This window comes from Lytechinus pictus, chromosome 1, assembly GCF_037042905.1.
Source record: "Lytechinus pictus isolate F3 Inbred chromosome 1, Lp3.0, whole genome shotgun sequence".
Classification (NCBI taxonomy): domain Eukaryota; kingdom Metazoa; phylum Echinodermata; class Echinoidea; order Temnopleuroida; family Toxopneustidae; genus Lytechinus; species Lytechinus pictus.
The window spans coordinates 7,477,231-7,496,674 of NC_087245.1; the positions used below are offsets into that span (position 1 = coordinate 7,477,231).

The 19,444-nt window shown below is 34.7% G+C and overlaps 1 protein-coding gene across 6 annotated transcripts in view; it reads left to right on the forward strand.

Moving 5' to 3' along the window:
- Positions 1-5,361: 5,361 nt before the first annotated feature.
- The window catches only part of LOC129256700 (cytosolic carboxypeptidase 2-like), a 28,740-nt gene continuing 14,657 nt past the window's right edge, over positions 5,362-19,444 (forward strand). For 4 of the 6 annotated variants that reach the window (XM_064094848.1, XM_064094852.1, XM_064094864.1 and 1 more), the window contains exons 1-15: positions 5,362-5,707; positions 9,059-10,151; positions 10,812-11,004; positions 11,260-11,414; positions 11,984-12,141; positions 12,577-12,763; positions 13,224-13,342; positions 13,988-14,176; positions 14,611-14,751; positions 15,135-15,283; positions 15,690-15,788; positions 16,218-16,342; positions 16,737-16,926; positions 17,448-17,574; positions 18,025-18,069. In XM_064094848.1, the coding sequence (XP_063950918.1) occupies positions 9,854-10,151; positions 10,812-11,004; positions 11,260-11,414; positions 11,984-12,141; positions 12,577-12,763; positions 13,224-13,342; positions 13,988-14,176; positions 14,611-14,751; positions 15,135-15,283; positions 15,690-15,788; positions 16,218-16,342; positions 16,737-16,926; positions 17,448-17,574; positions 18,025-18,069 (2,175 nt within the window). In that variant the 5' untranslated portion in view covers positions 5,362-5,707; positions 9,059-9,853. The remainder of the gene's footprint in view (positions 5,708-9,058; positions 10,152-10,811; positions 11,005-11,259; positions 11,415-11,983; positions 12,142-12,576; positions 12,764-13,223; positions 13,343-13,987; positions 14,177-14,610; positions 14,752-15,134; positions 15,284-15,689; positions 15,789-16,217; positions 16,343-16,736; positions 16,927-17,447; positions 17,575-18,024; positions 18,070-19,444) is intronic. The other 2 variants (XM_064094870.1, XM_064094857.1) reach the window with 2 other exon arrangements.

The following is a 19,444-nucleotide window of genomic DNA, read 5'->3' on the forward strand; positions in this document are numbered from 1 at the left end:
GTTCCAACTAACCCCGGTCTCCCCTACTGTTTTGAATTAATTCTGTATTTTCATTTAGAAACTATCCTGGATTCGGAAAATCATAGTATCGTTATTCCATATATTTAGTATTTTCAGAATATCAGAACAATCCAATGGAATTTTATCCATACTCACTGTGAAAAAAAATATATTTTACAGTGAAATTACATATTCATGATACAATATTTTCTTTCAAAGGTGCTCACATTTTTACAATATTTTGTTGTGTGTTTTACATTGAATCAATGAACATGATAAATATGTGATTGTACAGAGGCTTGCTCACCAACTTCTTTTCAAGCGTTTACAAGTGCTGTCCAAGGTGATGTTGATCCGTTTTTATCGACACTCTAGGGTTAGCTTGATTCCATTTAGACGGATCCTTGTTGATTTATTTTCATTTTTCCTCAATTGATAGACGTGATTTTCCAACTCAAACCGTCGCTTTTTCAATTGTAATGGAAGATCTGTGACAACTCGAAGCCGTACTGGACTATCAGAAGTTGGTTGAGCATGGTGATTTTTCTTGAGCTGATATTTTTTCAATACTGCATCGTGATCGAACATACTCATAAATCAAAACGATGATTGGATCCGGACCTCTGCGTTGCTCCCCCTGAATCTGGCTTCTTGGAAGCCTGTGGGCGTTTACAAACTTCATTTTACTTGTTTCCTCCTGGGTAAAGCCTAACTTCTGTATACTGCTTCTTACTTTCCTTTCAATATTTTCATCTTTCTCCTTTTCGATTCCGTACAGCAGAAGGTTGAGTTTGGGATTGTGTAGCTCCAGAGCAAGGATTGAATCCTTAATTTGTGCTTCCATAGCATTTTTCTCCTGTCTTAGCTTCGGAATTTCCTGATTTTCAATTGTGCTTATTCTTGAAGCCGAATCTGCTGCTGCAGCTTGTAGATCAGCAAGTGTTGTATGCATTCCCGAAATATCCTTCTTGATAGCAGTCATCTGAGAGCCCAATGTATCCAAACGTTGTACATGTAGAATCTGGTTAGACAGTTTTTGAAAATCTGCACATGTTACCATGTCTGATGTCTTCCCAGCTTCTAATGCATGGTCCTCTTCCGTGGTGACTTGATTATTAGACATGTTTTTTTAAATTAAACTTGGCTTAGGAGAATACCTGTCCTTTTTTTTCCAAGGAGAGTCTGTAGAAGAATTACTGAAAAAAATCAGTTATATACTTTGAGATTTTGCTCATGCTGCCCCTTTGGAAGCATTCTGCCATACAGTTGTAGAAAATGCACTCCTTCAGGCTGAGTGTTGAATGGAGACAACAACACTACAATGTTCGGCAAGCCCAGAGAAATAAACTTTAATTAATATAATATTTTACCCCCTCACTTCACAATTAAATATCTAAAACATGGCAGAACTTGAACACATGAAATATGTTCATTTTCTGGTGGGGTTCACTAACTTTTTAGCACCACTGTACATGTACAGTGGAGGAGCTGTTGCGTAGTGGTTCTGACTCTCCCCTTGTAAACAGAGGGTTGTGTGTTCAAATCCCACCATGGTCTGGCGTCCTTTGGCAAGGCGTTAATCCACACTTTGCAACTCTCGACCCAGGTGATAAATGGGTACCCGGTAGGATGTGAAAGTCATTGTAGCTTGTTCAGTACTGTGTGCGCCTCACCGGCTACTGACTGGAATATTCCCCAGGGAGTGGAGGATGTGCACACATTGTGTGCGGGAATGACTGATTGAATCCGATGACCGGGGTAATAATAGAGACTTTTAGGAGCAGTGAACGAGAACGGCGTAGCAGTCGTCTGATCGTTCGAGTCAACGTCGTCTGCACTTGTTGACTACAGATGCGAATACTTTAGATTTCACTCAACTTGTACATGTATGTACGTCCACGTGAAACAGCGCGATAACCAGCAGGTCATGACACGCTGCCCGACCCGGAAGATCTGTCGTACCATCGCCGGGCTTTGATTCCTTTTTACGCGAATCAGGATATATATTGATATATATTTTGGAGATCAGAAAGCAATTTCATATATGATAAACATAATGCATCATACAACTTTATTTTGTGAAAAAGTCACTGAAAACTGTGTTTTAAAAGGGAAAGGTTGATCTTCATGCTGAGCTTGAGCGGTTGAAATGACATCACTCACGTGCACGTCGACTATGATTTAGGAGAACAGCAAAATGGATGTGGCGAGGTTCTCGATTCTGATAGTGGAGGTGTGTGAGTACCTGAGGCATATGGAACGCAAAAAAATGACGTAATCTCGTACCAGTTGTCTATGTCGACGTGCGTTTCTAAAAGTGCTCAATATATCTGTAAAGCGCTTAGACACGTCGTTGTGATGTTTTAAGGGCTATATAAAAGATTATTATTACATGTATGTACTTTCTGAGTGAGACCAAGAACTATAGTCAATCATGTATAACCACAATAGACTTCCAAGTGTGATTTTGACACATCATTGATTTTTGACAGCACGATTACATTTGTGGTTGATTGATAAAAAGGATAATCATCTTGAAACTAGCTGATTCAATATCAACATACATGTAGGAATTGAATTTGCAAGGCTGTCAACTATCTATGAGAACAGTATTCATCATTTAGCCCAAGCAAGATGAAATGAAAAGAATGAGTGATTTTTCAAAAGACAAACATTTATGGCATTTGACCAATAGAGGGCAGCTTCATACATCCAAGTTTTGTTAGATTGAAAGCCAACCACCAGAATTGATGTGTGAATTTTCAAAACACCAGCAGTAGCAGCTGCAGCAATAGGTGGTTTCAAACCGCCTCGATCACAAGAATCCCCGTTAAATTACGAGAACTTTTTTAGGCTGAAAAATACCCATTAATTATTCCTGCATTCACACCGCCCTGAAACATACCCTTCGGGATAAGTTCCTGAAGTTACGAGCATGCGCAGTATGGTCTGATAAGCAGCAAGGCGCGAAATTCAAAATCACTAGCCCAGCAGCAACCCATGCACGGCGCCGCACCCAACGACACGCTGGGCTAAAAGTTCCCGTAATTTGCTTTCAGACCGCCAAAATACCCACGACCTTGGAAAAATCCCCGCGAAAGTTCTCGTAATTTCGCCAAGTACCTACTATTTATCGGGTATTTTCTTTCGGGGATATTACGCGTAGTTTGCTTTCACACCGCCAAAATACCTGGTATTTTCTGATCGGGGTAAATTTCCCGATCAGAGAATACCTGGAACTGGCGAACTTCGAGGCGGTCTGAAACCACCTAATGAGCATCTTTCCCCAAAAAATAATGAGTTGGGCATACTAGGCCTAAATAATTTGTCTTAGTGTGAAAGAAAGAATGTTTCTGCAATCTGTAGTCTTTGAATGTTTCAAACAAAAATATTGCTCATGAGTAGCTGAACTTGACTCTGTTTTAAAATTATGTTTAAAAACAAATAATTCATGCAAAAAATTTTGAATGTTCTGTATTTGAGAACAATTCTTTAAATGTTTGAAAGGCAAAATGGCAAACTTAATGTTTACTAGAAAATGTCCTTGTCAAGCCTGCTTCTTAAAACTCTCAATATTCAATAAAAGGAGAAACGTATACTGTAGCATCCTGACTTTCTTCTGTAGTTTTTATGTCAGGTCTTTTTATTTTGACACCTTCGTGTTAATGGAGATATTACAGCTTGAAGTAGCAGTCTCCTTGTTGTTTATGGCTATTAGTACAATATGCTTATGCTGTATAGTTGACCAGTGCAAAGCTTCTGGACAAATAAGCTTTGGAGTAGTGTTTGCAAGATTTATGTTTTCAATGTACTGTATGCCTATGTAATGCCTGCACATTTTTTCCATATGAAAAATAATGAACCAAAGGTTTACTTGCTCATTTTTATTCATTCTTCCAATATGTACACCCATGCACTCCATGGATTTTTTTAATAAGATGTTATTTTAAGCATTGTTTTACTGATAAAGTTTAATGTACCCAAACCTCCAATCATGCATGGATTTAATACTGAGGCTTAAAAAAAAACTGATTAAATACCCAACTGAGATCAATAAATGCTGTTGATAGCTTTTATAAGGAAATGGAATAGCAGACATTTGCAGTAAGAATATCATACATAGCCTGTTCATTGGTGCTGATCGGGGGGGGGGGGGGGGGTGAGGGAGTGGGCTTTTGCCGTTTGAAATTAGCCCCTCTTTTGCTGGTCAAAATTGTCCAGGGGAACACTTTCGATGAGTAATGTTTATACCTTTTTTTTGTCGATAATAATTGTTGTTTTTAAAGTGCATCTCCTGGTGAATCCTGGATCTGCCCCTTTATGTTGATACATCCTGCAAACTTCTTGCAATTTTTGTGTTGTAAAAAAACATCTCATACAAATATGCTGGAAATGTAAATTATGTGAGTAAATGGATATTTCACTGTGTTACTGTTATTTGTTCTGTGATTGAATTGTAATGTGAATTTAATGTCAGAGAATGTTCAATTGCTTAGGGATCTTTTGAGTTTCCTAATGACCAGAAGCCTTCCATATTATACCATGAGATGAGCAGAGATAACAAGCATTGAAATGGTGCCATATCACATTAACAAAAAGTGTAAGAATCCATCTGAGGCAAACATGCCATTTTTAAGGTTTCCCTCCCCCCCCCCCTTTGAAAGAGGTTTAACACAACACATTTTTCTCAGAGCCTTTTCACTGAAAGCTTCAGTGAGATTCTGTTGTTCTCTTTAGTAATAGGAGGAAGTGGTTTTTTTTTTCATAAATGGAATGATGAAAAATTATGTTAAAGAAAGGTTATGTATCTTTGGAAATTTATATTTAGTGATAATCTTTCATTTATAACTTATTATTCAATGATTGGTTTAGTTATTCATAGATTGGTTCATTTGGGGTTTTTTAATCAACTTCAATAGAAGGATTTTTCAGACACTTGGAAAAGTTTGAATTGACATATGATCAAGGAGAGCACATGAAAAGAGTACACGACCATGTGTATTTTCTAGGCCTAAATCAAATATAGGCTTATGTTATCACATTTTTTAAACCACATAAATCTTGATGCACATATACCATACACGTAGTTGACATGAATTTGATTATAGTCTTGTAGCTAAATTACCCCCAATACACTGTAAATATCTTTATTTTTTAGAGACAGATAATACAATAGATACTGTAACCTGTCTAATAATGTTTGATACTTTGACTGGTTCCTTGACTGTCACTCTGTTTTCTATCCTGAGAGAAAACTACCATACATACTCTTGACAGTACCTAGATGAAACCCTATATTACATGTACCTCATATAAAAGAATAGCCCTATTCACAAGAAGTGCCTGGTTGTCTCAAAGCCCAGTTGAGGTAGGTCCGCTATTGTCAAGGTGTGCTCACTCAGTAGATAGGACTTCGTTCATTGATGTTCCTCTTACCATGAAGCAGATCACAGATGATTTGGAGAGGGGTTTGCTGGTATTAATCACCCATAAAGGGCAGGACTGGATTAAGAAGTTCATTTTGATGATGGCTGCTGGGTAATGCCATTATTTAGATTCTATAGATTGTTGTGTGGACAAGGAATTATCCTGGACAAATCCCCTTGATATGGAGTCATGTAGGACTCGCTGAGCTCATCTTTTGATGCCTGGATCTGTTCTTTGAAAACAACACTTTCCTCTCTTTAATAGTGAACACATTTTGCAGGTTTATTTTGTGGCTCTGAGAATATTAACCTACTCATAAAAGTTATTAACCTGTGAAGCCTGGATGAGGACTGACAAGTACATATTTATTGTGTTAGAAATTGGTTTGTTTATGTAGATTTGCATCTGTGGTATTAAAGGTAAATGCTAGTTTTGGAAACGATATCAAAATGAGTTCGTACAGAATCCAATGAAATGACCACCAAAGTGTCTGTTTGTATAAATAAAACGCATGTGCCAAAGGATTCTGGAAGAAATTGTGTAATTGCTGAGAAATCAGCAAATAAGCACAGGATTCGGGTAGAGCGTCGGGCCCGACGCTCAAAGCAATAATTATACACTGTCCCACGTGCGCTTATCTGTGTTGGGGAAGTTCAGTCTGAACATTTTTCAGCGTAGATTTCAAGATTTCACAAAGTTCAGTTTATGTAACTGTACCAGATCTAGATCCTCGATGATATACTGACAATTAAGCCTGGTTTTACAGACTTTCTAATGAAATCAGAGTTTACTGCAACTACCGGAATTTCTCTTTAAACTGAGAAAGGGTATATTGTTTTTTAAGTGAATTCTACTGGGAATATTACCAAAATGTTAAGTGTGCTGTAGTCCAGAAGCTTTAATATACATGTATGATACTATTAAATTCCTTTATAAGCTGTTGTTTCATGATGTAAAATGCTGATATAATTTTAGAAAGCACATTAATACTTCTGTTAGAGAAAGGGATTAGGCCTAAAATTTATGTTTTATCAAACATGCACAAAATAACTTCAAATTTTAAAAATCACATTCAAAGGACAATTTTATTGTTCAATTTTTTTCTCAAAAAACTGCAAATTTTCCTGTTTGTTTTTTCTTGAATTTTACATTTGAATGGATGAAATGTCTAACATTATTTAGTCCTCAATATCAAGGACTTTTAATACATGGTACAAGATCACTTGAAATTTCCTTTGAAAATTAAATGGTGGTACATATGTAGTGGATTTACATCATGGCATAGTTTGGGTTGGAATCTCTTTAAAAGAAATCAAAATATATTCTTCTTTCATTTAAGATTTGATATCATAGTACCACCTGCATGTACACGTGTACTGTAATAGATGAGAAAGAAACACACTGGGACATTTTGGCATCTAAATTTATATTTGGAATATGACCTACATACATACATGTACATAATACATGTATATTCCAGGAAATGTTTTTGACATGTGACACTGCAGGCGTAAGATTTGTCTCATCATTGCCTCAATTTTGTTTGTCAAATTCACCTTTATGCAAGTGTGTAAAACCATAAACAATGAGATAAATACCTGGAGGGAAACTCTGTATAGAGTAGAATACAGTGAGTCTATTTGAAAGAACTTCCATTGATTGTCAATTTTGCCTTTCATCACAAGATAAAATCAATCGCTTCTCTTCTCATCATTCTTTGGAGCTATAGATCAATATCTCTTTTTTTAGGGAAGAATTTGTTCATTCAAACCACAATCAAGGTTCTTTCAATAGCCCAAAGCTTTCTCTAAATTATGAGTTCACCGTATTCACCCATTTAGATTGATAAAGTCTTTTTAACTGTTTTCAAATTAATACGTAAATAAGATGACTTTCATTTGATTAGTTAAAATTAAGCTGAGAAATATAGAATATATATACACAAAGATGACATATTTCACATAATTTTTAATTAAAATAACAATGAAAAGCTAATGGGCCTAGATGAATAGGATTTGGGACAGTAAAGGGTTAATTCAATGAGAACTACATGTACATGTACGCTGTGCATTAAACAGAGCAATTGATAGGAAGATCACATTGCTTTCAAAATGCAAAAATGAATAAATGAGGGTGAAATAAAGGATGAGATTTCAGTATCTTGGGAAGTGGACCTTCTCTTTATAGTTAATTTTCTTGATAGTTATATAGTCACTAAGATCATGGCAACTTTGTTTGATTCTGATTGGTTGAGGGTTTTGATACGCTTTTCAAATTTTATTCAGACTTATGTCAAAGAAATAAGAAATTTTTTCAAAAGATTGACCATTGCAATATCTTGTGGTTTGATGAGGATAGTATGCTCAGTTGCTCACACATGTTAGCCTTTTTTTTTTTAAACATGTCACCAAAAGCAAGTTAGTTATTTCAAAAACATGCAAGTTGTATTCTTAATTAATTATAGTTGTTAGGTGAATAAAAGTGAACTGAAATTTGCAACTATTGAAGTGAATTGTAGGGATTTTTATATATTTAATGTCATTACACAAAATATTGTCAAATATACCCTTTCCTCTGCCAAAATTTACTTCCAAAAGTTGTGCATTATGCTTCAAAGGGAATTTTGTTTTCTTGTGACAATCTGTTCCCAACTTCCCATATTGATTTTTCCTGCACCTCCTGGGAATAGCCTCAAAATATCAATGAATGAATGGCAGCTAGAACCCATATCTATTGACCCAATGCTGACTTGCTACTCACCTATTGGTCATTAGGTTTCGACATATTTGACCAAATAGCAACCTTAGTAGTACATCAGGCTTCTCAGTTTAGACCTATTTAGTGGGTACTTGATAATCTTGTAGGCAAATAACATTTACAAGACTGCCAATATGCTGTATTAAGAGAATGCACAAACAGAGATGAGATGAAAAGAAAGAGAACAAATATGTTGTACAAGTAGTTCTATTTCATCTCTGGAGGTTTTTGTGCACGTTCCTGTAATTACACTCGGTACAAATGTGAAATATTTGCTATGAATATCAGTAGGTATTTCCACTGCAGAATTAAGTTAAGGACTGATGATCTCAGCTGCAATATAAAGTTGAAAAAACACACAGAAAGCCATAGAAATGTAGAATCATGTCAGTGAGTTATTGTGGAAGTGAAATTGAGTTAGGAAATGATGCACTTTTCGACACCCTTGTTCATTTACATGGAAAGAAAAGCACTGGGTTTATTTATTCTAATAAACTTTCTGTTTTTATTTTTTTTAAACCCCTAACATGTTGGAATGTCATTTCCAAATTGAAACTCTCGGAAACTTAAAGTCTATGTATTTCATACGCATCATTTGTATTATAAAGATCAATGATTTTGCTAAATCTTTTTTAAAGTACAGTAAATACTACTGTTTCATCCAAAATGCCATTCACATTGGTTATTAGTTAATAGTTCATGTATTCATATTTCATGAACACAAGTGATCATTAAACATAGAAGCTATCTGTTACAAATCTGATATGTGCTTCTTTATTTGAACTAGAGCAAACAGGTGTACTCAAAGTTCAACTGTAACAAATCTATATCTTCCAGACAATCTAATTCTTTCTTTTTTTCATTCTGTCTCAAGTTTGGAATTGGAAATCTGATCAATGTGTTCTGCAGAGCAGACATTGAACCATCGATCTCAGTAGGATCTGATAACAGATAATTTTACATTCATGACCACTTGGGAGCCTGCCTTTTGTATCAAGGAATTTATAGTCAGCCACAAGGAACTGCCATGTAACACCATGTCATTGTGGAAGCACAGTTAATCAATAATGACATTGGTTTTTATTGTTGATTCCTGTTGGATGGATGTGTCTTGGCCTGTAATGAAGAACATCTATGTATGTTGTACGACCGGGTCAGATGTGCATCAGCGATTGGTTTGGAAACTACTCAAGTGCTTGACTTGATACTGATATTTTCGTCATAGTTTGTTCACTTCTCTCAAATAATTCAGTTCTAAAAAGGGTCTGTATTCACATTCTCACCTTCAATAGAATACAATTGCTCCAGCAGGTACGAGACCTTTGCTTCCATCCATTGATGAATATGCATTTACGGTAGAAGAGGTGTCCTGTGTTCTCCCAAGGTACACTCTACTGGGGTAAGATAACCCACACCAAGTCAAATCAAGGACAATCAGCATATTGTGGAATTCAGGAAATTGTCAGTTATAAAGATAGAGAAGTACACGCACATGTAGCTGTCATTTGCGTAAAATTTCATGATGGAATTAAGCCAAGAACTTAACACCTCTCTACAATATCCTGTTCATGAAGTTTTGAATGACAATGTTGCTAACAAACATTAGTCAAGAGACCAATACCAACATCATGTTTAGAACTCAGAATCCTTTGAGCATTGTCCTACAGTCATGACAATGAAATCATCTTCAGAGTCTCCTTACACCCGCAATGGCACTGTCTCACCATCTCGATTCCCATACTACCGCTTCCTCCCTCCACTTAAATCTCCACCCCCTCTGTCAGCTCCACCCTCCAAGCCCCCATTCCGTGAGGATTACTATGGTGAGCATACTTACACAGCTTATGATACCCATAGGTTCTGGGTCCATGGCCCTCACTGGCCTATCTATTTCCTAGGTGAGCTTCTACCCACTCCTGAACACATCTTCACTGTTCCAAAGGAACCTGAGCCTCTATGGCAGTATGGTAAGTATCCAATCAACGCAACATGACAATTGCTGTATCAACTATCAGTTTTGTCCTACATCATTGGTCTATTTTTTTTAATTTGATTCGTATTGTTCTTGTTCTGTTTTGTTTTGTCTATTACTGTTTTTTTAAATAAATTTTTGTCCTGGTCAGTTTTTCCCCATTTTGTGTTTGTTTTGTTTTGTTTTGTCCTGTCCTGTTATGTACTGTCCTATTTTGATCTCTTTTGTGTTGTTCTGTTCTGCTTTGTTTTTGTTTTTTGTTTTTTTGTTTTTTGCTTTGTTTTCTTTGGTTTTGTTTGTCCTTGGTTTGATTTTATTAGGTATTGGTACATGCATGCAACTTTATCCACTAATTCAGTATTCTTCACTGTGATCAATTTTGCTTTGTTTTTATTTTGAATATCAGTACAAGTACTTATAATTCATTTCATTGAATAATTGTAATATATGAGGTTGACATGGTGATTATGAAAATTTCAGTATCACTGTAAGATTTAATGCACTTTCAATGTATAATTATTGTGTAATTTCATTTGAATTTTCTTTAAAAATCTATTTTGGATTTATTCATTAAATAGGAAATATTGAAGAAGTGTGCTAATATCCTTTTCTTTCAATTTTATGGATTTTATATTGTCCTTTTTGTTTTCTCCAGTTCCTCAGGATGGAAGGACTATTCATACCCAGAAGACTAAATGGTATAGGCCATGGGAAGGCACTCAGAATGTCTTTGACTCTGAAAGGACATCCAAAGGGACCATTCCACACACCATACCAGAGGGGTGCTGTCCAAGCTTAGTTTTTGAATCACGGTTTGAAAGTGGCAATCTCAGACAAGCCAGAAGAATGTAAGTTAGGAATACACCTTTTTTATTCTTCTCCTTTGCCAGGATTTTCCTATGATTTTTGGTGGACAAAAAATTATATAAAAACTACATGTAATAGCATCAGCATTATTTTTTTTCTCTCTTTTTTTACCCATCTTTCTTGTTGCCATTAATCGTATTATTTTATTTTATGCTAAATTTCCGATTGGTACAGTGTATCACATCTTCATGTACTGGTACAACCTCATTTTGGCGTTTGTTTTTTTCTTGTTGCAGTGGTCAGTTTGAGTATGACCTTGTTCTGAAGACTGACCTTTACACTAGCCGTCACACTCAGTGGTATTACTTCCGGGTTCAAAAGATGCGTCCAGGGGTCACTTACAAGTTCAACATCATCAATCTACTCAAGAAAGACAGCCTTTATAATCATGGTCAGTTTGAAAACACTATTGTCTAAACCTTTTTTGGAGGGGGGTGGGGTAATTTACAGTTTATTACTGTACTAATCATGAGATTTGTTTATTACTTGCAGAAAATTAAGTGGTATTTCTTTCAGGTGCTTCGAATTGTCTCTTTTTTTTCCCTCATGAGCAGCACTTTTTTCCAAGAAAATTTCTCCCTTTCATATGATTTCTTACAAAGTAGCGTGTACCCAGATCTAGCTTTTCTTTCTCTTTATTAAATAAGGCATGATTCCCTATAAACTGATGTTTTTTACAATATTTTTATTTCTAATTTCTCTATTCCAAAATTTTCCATTTATGTATATGGTAATTGCTAAACTTGAAAGTTAACTCAAACAATTACTATTACTCATGAATGCTGAATAAGATTTCTTTATAATGTTGAGTGTTTGCATGTATATAGATGTATAGATTGTAGTGTCCCTAAAGTTCCAGTTCCAATTTTTTTTTACTTTGCCAAAGCTTAAAAAAAAAAATCATTAAATCATTTGGAACCCTCCTAGCCCGATATCCTTTCTTTTGACACCACCATACAGGTATGAGACCATTGATATATTCAGAGAAGGAAGCAGAGGCTAGTGGTCAAGGCTGGGTCAGGGCTGGTCATCATATCTCTTATTCTAGGAGTTACGGCTTCAACAAAAATGGACTTCTGCACCCTGAAATTACATATTACGTTCTGGAATGGCAAATGGTAAGGAAGTGTATATTGTTGTATTTGTGTTGTCTTGTTCTTCAGATGATATTAGATAGAGATGAAGGGTTTACTTTAATGTAGATCATGGAACTTGTTGTAAAGTGCAATCCATGTAAGTGAGGGGTCCAGACCTAAAAGAATTAATCCTGTATTATATTTATTTTTTTCCAGTTTAGTATTTTAATTATATTTGTTTTCTTGATGATTATTATTGGCTTTTGAAAGCAGATGTCCACTATTGATTAGATTTTTAAATCCACTCTTTTTATGCAATCATTTCATTTCCTTTTTTGCAGGGGGGGGGGGCATTTTTTCACGAAACAGTCATTCTTTGAAGTACCATCAGATTGCCTATGATAAACATACAACATATTTTGAAAGATGCTGTACTACATATAAAAGAAATATATTCAATGTTTTGTTCCATCACAGGAGTTCAAGCATGAAGATGACACCTGTTACCTTGCTCATTGCTATCCGTTCACCTTCACTGATCTGTGTCAGCATTTAGATGATCTGATGGCTCAGCCAGAGAGACGCAAGACAATGAGAAGAGATGTTCTCTGTGAAAGCAGGGCTGGAAACAGTTGCTTCCTTCTCACTGTATCAAACTTCAGTGGTGAGGTTTACTTTTTATCATTTATGTTTAACCTATGTCAACATCTTTTATTGTTCAAGATTATTGCATCGATGTACAGGATCTAACGATTGGTACATGTAGTTTATTTCTTGTAATGTTATATTGGAAAACTTAAGATTTCTTGTCCATGATGCGTGTCTGATTTAGGGAAACAAGTCTTACTGAGCATGAATAATGAGGAGAGTGCAGTCTTAAGGGATAGAAAACTCCTTGTCACGAGCTATCTTTATGAAATATAATGCTCCATATTGCTGTTTTGTATTGCTTATCCAATATTTTTTTACAAAGTAACATTTACAAGGATTTCTATAATATTTGCTCTTTTCAAAAATTGCATTGTACAGCAGCAAAAGAAAAATCTGTACATTGACTCTAAAACCCTTATTCGCATATTATTCTCATCACAACCCCCTTTTACACTCTTGTATGCTTTGTTTAGAACACCGTCCTAAGAAGGGTATTGTTGTAACAGCTAGGGTACATCCTGGTGAAACCAATGCTAGCTGGATGATGAGAGGACTTCTAGACTTCATCACTAGCTCAGATCCTGTTGCCAAGGTAATGTCTTACTTTGTCAGTTTACGTGTTCACGTTTCTTACCTCTCTTCCTTGTTTTATTTTCTTATTCAGAAAATAATCTTTCCTGTACTTCTGTTTATTTCACTTTTTATTCTTTGTCTTCTTGATTTGATTTGTTACATGTCATGTTCCTAAGTTTTTAATAATATATTTTACATTGAATTCATGGTTATCCATTCGAAGTATCAATTGACAAGGGACATTCAGGGTGTCTATCCAAAATTTAGGGAACCAGGGCTATCAGGTGTTAAGTATGACAGAAGTATCCTGCTTTGTGTTAAAAGCTGTACTTTTGTATACCATGGTAAATTTTTATTCTAATTTTTGTGGGGTCATATATGAGTAGCTGAAGTGATTTCATGATAGGAATTAGAAAATATTCTTTACTAAATTTCTTTTTTTTCTTCAGTAGGATGAATATTTACCAATGTTATCATTTGACCTTGCATTGTCGGCCATATCTCTGTTCTCATGTTCCACCAACTTTTGTAATTGCTCAATGAGATTCAAGATTCAAAGTATTATCTGTAAAAAACTGTTATTTGGCCAGAGGACACTAGCGACTTGCCTTTTCAACTTAAGATGCAATTATACCATACATGTTAACTGGTATGATCACTACAGGAGCTGAGAAAGTGTTACATCTTTAAGATCATCCCTATGCTGAATCCTGATGGTGTAATTGTTGGTAATTATCGATGCTCTCTGGCTGGTCGTGATCTCAATCGTAACTATCGTCATCCTAAGAAGGAATCATTCCCCACTGTATGGAATACAAAGCAAATGCTGGCAGATTTTGCTGAGGAATGTGAGGTAGGATGGACTCTAATATGCTTGAAATTTCCTTTTTCTTTAGACTGTGAATAAATGGATTTGAAAAGCTCTTGTATAAGGACATGTGATTTTTATTGATGAATTAAGTATGTAAGGCAATATTTCAACAATGTTTTTCATCACCTTTAGGACCAGTAAATTTTCATGATTTTTTTTAAACAGATAGAATCAATAAATTGGTGTTAAAAACATTTAATAAATTGCTTCTTTTGGCGGTGGGTGGTCATTTTTTAAGTGTTAACTGACTTTTTTTATCATCTTATTCTCTTTTTTGTTGCTATCTCACCCCAGATCTGAGTGTGATGTGCCTAAATTACAAATTCAGTATGTAATTTTACTTTTTGGAAAATTGTGGTCTATATGTTTACATCTCGTTTCAGTTTGTCACATACTCTTGTTTTGTTCTATTACAGGAGATTTTAGTGTACTGTGATATGCATGGACACAGCAGAAAACATAATGTCTTCATTTATGGATGTGATCCAGATAAACAAGAGCTGGATATGGCTGCCTTCCTGTGTCAAAGGTTGTTTCCTTGGTTACTCTCTCAGAAGGTAAGAATATGTTGTTTAGCAGTCTTTGAGTTCTTTTTGGTTATATTGGAATGAGAATTGTGAAAAATAAATTGTACCAATGATAAAACTTTTATATATTCTCTATTCATTATGTTGGAATTTTATAAGTAGAGAATATAATGTTTGATAATATTTTAGTTCACTTTTGGTGTTTGCACAAGGTTATCTGATTTAAAGCTATTTACAAAGATAAAATGAACTTTTTTTATTCATACATTGTACTAATTGATAACATTCATAAATTTGATTTAAGAAGCTCGAGCTTGAGCTTATGCATTGATAGTTTCATTGCGTATCCTCTGGAAAATTTCTTTGTAAATCCAACTATCATTATTGTATTTCTATGGAATTCTCTTGATCAGGCACCAGACAAGTTTTCATTTCGTGGTTGCAAGTTCCGAGTAAAGCGTTGCAAGGAGGCAACAGGACGGGTTGTGATGTGGAGGCAAATGGGTATCAGCAACAGCTTCACGTTGGAAGCAACATTCTGTGGCAGCAAGGATATTACCAGGTAAATTTGAATGTGGCAGCGAAAAGTACTTTGCCCCTCTTTTGTTGAGGCATCAATGAATGTAATAGGTGCTATCCCCCGAAATTTTGCTTTTAGCTTGGCAAAAGAGGGTCTGAAATGCAAATGCGGTTGATTTCTTTTTATTATTAAAGTACATGTACATATACGAAGCACAATTTATTTTATCAAAACAATATAAAACAAAGAATTCATTAATATATGTATGTAATCCATTTTCTTCTAGATTTGACATGACAGTGATTCTGTGTGTAGTAGTCACTTTGTTCCATTTCTAATGCTCTTATATTGTATTTCAGGGCATCTCATTGATTTCAAACCCTCTGAAGATATTCCAACCGCTGTGTGTATAACATGGTATTATCACTTTGTTCTTACTATTCACCAGTCATGCTCCAAGACACTTCAATCTTCAAGATTTCCAGGATCTTGGACGTCATTTCTGTGAGGCACTTCTGGTCTACCACCAAGCTCAGGAGAACACTAGGTAAGCCTGGAAAATAAATCAGACAATCAAGAGTCTCATTATAACCTAATATCTTCAGCTGAAATTTAAGAATGTGTAAATGAGGACAGATACAATCACAAACAAAAATAGACAGGACAGCTGCAAAGATCATAGCATTTCTCATGAATGATTTTTTTTTCCTCTCTCATTAACAATTTAATAGTGTATTATGTTTAAGAATGTATTATGTTTTGCTGAATTTCTATCTATTATATTTCCATTGTTGTTTACTTTTTTGAAGTGCCTTGAGCACCGAAGGTGGACCTGTGCACCAGATAACTAGCTGCTATTGTATTTATTACTCTACAAAAATAAATTGTGTTTGTGTAATTTAAATAACTAAAACATGGTTTCACTGCCTCCCAAAACAATCAACATACTTCATAAACATGTATTTTCATTTCCCAGTCTGCATTCTGAATTGATTCTTGAGTTGACGAAGGAGATCACCCATCATATTCTTCTCAGCCGTGGTTTACTGCCACCAAACATGCCTTTCCCTGATCTATCATCTCTCAAAGATGTCAAACAAGGTGGGTTCGACTGATGTAGCAATCTGCTTTTGTTCTCTTTCAGACATACACAACTCTATGATTTATACAGTGCTTCATATAATGAATGAGGGGCGAGAATAGATATACTTCAAGTGGACAATTTCATCACATTATGTGTCTTGGTATTTCAGTTATAACATGTGGTGAAGCATTACATCTTGTTTTCTTTTCCTGGTATGCTAACATAGTGTCTATAATACTATGTTAGTTATATGTTCATGTATATTTATTTCTATGATATTGACTTGAGAAAAAGCATATTGGAGTACATCAGTATTTATCATTGAATCATCATTATGTAATAATACCTCTCTCTTCTTTATCATCATCTATATGTTGCATTGTCATTGATCTTTTATATTTGTCATTCTAGGACAAAAATCCAAGAAGCATGGTGGGTCCAAGGCAGACCAGGATGGATCTGAATGGGCTGGGTTAGACAAGAGGACTAAGTCTAAGCTAGCTGCTCTGAAGGTAATAGACACCTTGAGTTCAGAGACCATACAAGGATGCTATGACCTTCTCGCTGACCTTCACATCAACAAGGAATTTGCAGAATCAGAGTAAGTCTTATGAAACTAGTAAAGTTATCATAGTAATAAACGCTGAATTTATCAATTGATTTTCCAGGGGAAAAAATGCACAATTATTTAATACTCCGGCTTTACGCATGTATGTATATAGTGCTATCTGTTTAGATGTAATCACTTCCAAGGTACACTATCATTACCCCTGCTAGTAAACTATAATACACAGTACTAACTAGCTGCAACTTAAGAAACTTAACATGATACATGATGGATTATTGAAGAAAAAATATCACTTCATTTCAACCCCCCTTTTTTTTTGCTTTCAGATTTTTTGATTGCCCAATTTTATAAACCCATTGTGACTCAATGCTCACTGTATTGTTGAAGGCAATCAATGCTAATATGTTTTATAAAACAGATTCTTGCTGTGATCATGTAAGAACAAACATAGCTTATTGAATCCAGTTTAAAAAAAAAAAAAAATAATAAAGAGCGAATGAGTAGTTGCACTGTTCTTCATAATTCCTCTATGAATTTTGTGATTTTTTTTTTAGCACAAGTGACAGTGACAGTGCATCTGAATCTGAGCTTCCCAAAGGACAGAACGATGATGATGATGAAGATAAAGTGAGGAAAAAGAAGAGGAAGAAGAAGTTGAAAGGTAGATCAAAAAGTGAAGAGGTGAGCTGGGGGTACAGTGTATACATGTGACAGTAATGCTAATTAATAATGATTATAATGATAATAAATACACAGATTAACAATTGAATGAAATGAAAAATGTTTGAATGAAATAGATGATAAAGAGAAAATTATTTAGATGAATTTAATAAATTAATGGACATTTGCAATATCAACTGACATTTGTAAGATATTCAAACCTCTCAAGATTGAATACTCAAGTTGCAATTGTAAAATAGTAATAAAGAAAGCAATCTTTTACGTGCAACATTGAATTATATGTAGACTCTACTGAGCATGTTCTACCTGAGTATTTTCTTTAAAAATGTTTGAAGGAAAAGTGTTTGGACATTTCATAGCATAGCATGCATCATATTGCTCTGAATATATATATATATACAAATATTTACCAGATTATGTTTTTAAATATATGAATTTATTTTTGTACAGGGACCCGCACCAGATATGAATGCAGATGAGCAATCTAAGAAGAAGGTAAGGTTTACGATACCTTTCCTAGGTTTTATCTGTTTTATTTCTCCTGCTCATGATCTACTGACAGATATTTTCATGTTTGTTTAATTTCTTTAGTGTTTAATTCTAGAATTCTGAAATGTTTTACTTTGAAATATAGTTTCAGAAAACTGTAGAATTAGTTGTGACTAATTTACTGGAAAGAATAGTGAAGCAGTGATAGTGTCTTTCCCAGTCTAGTACTGTGTTCCATGTAGTTACTGTTAAATGTTTTAGTAGGATTTTAGTTTCTAAGTTTCTAATGTATATGTAAATGATGAATTAACGAATATAAGAAGATCAGAATGAATCATTATAGATTTAGTTTAGGATAATTGCTTGTATGTCATTGTCACAGATATATGTTTTTCAGTTGCAAGAATAGTTAAACATTCTTTACCATCTGCAAACCCAAAGTATCTTTTAAGATCCATAAATTACCCATAAGAATAGAAAAGATAAAAATTCAAGGGCTTTTTCATTAAAGAATTTGATATTAGAGATTGATGTACTGTCTGTATATAATTTTATAAATGAAGGAATATCGGAGGGTAACATTTCAGGAGTAATAAATGGAACCAAATTAATGTAAAGTACAATCTAAGATGAATGTTTATCTGTAATTAGTGTTGTAGAAGTGATTATTTGATCTTTGTTTTCCCTCTTTAATTCTCAGTAGCAAGTTAGGCTGTAGATCTTGTGTTGTAATTAGTTTTTATTTTTCCATTTCTGCTTTCAGTGACTAAAATTAGGCCATGATCTAGTTTCCCTTATTGTAACCATTCTGTTTAGTAAGCTGTAAAGGTGTTATCCTGTACATAGTATTGATACACCAAACATTATATAAAGTGTACAGTAAAACCTTGCATTTGTCAACCTTACCAATGTAAAAATTCAGCCAATGTCAAAGCTTCTTACACAACCTATCTCATAAATTACTTATTAGTGCTTTTAAGTCACATAACTCAGATTTAGTCAAAGCTATTTTTCAGGGGCATGTTTTCATGATTAGCTACCATAGTAACAGGACTCGACAGCAACTAAAAAACAGAGTTTGCTTGTTAGTCACAGTAATGGCAAAGTATCCATCATTTTTTTTTCATAACAGTCCCTTGTTCCAGCTGATTTAATTCAATTTAACTAAATAACTAATTCTTTCAAACATTTGACATTGAAAATTAAAGCAAAATACTGCTTTTCAAGGAGAATAAACACTCATTGATTTTTTGAAGCAGAGGAAGGGTGGAGGTTGACAAAATTCTTGTTCTCATTTAATAGTAATTTTATTAAATGAAACTTATCATGGGCTTGTTTATATCAATGCACCAAGTGCTGTTTTACATGTACACTATGATGA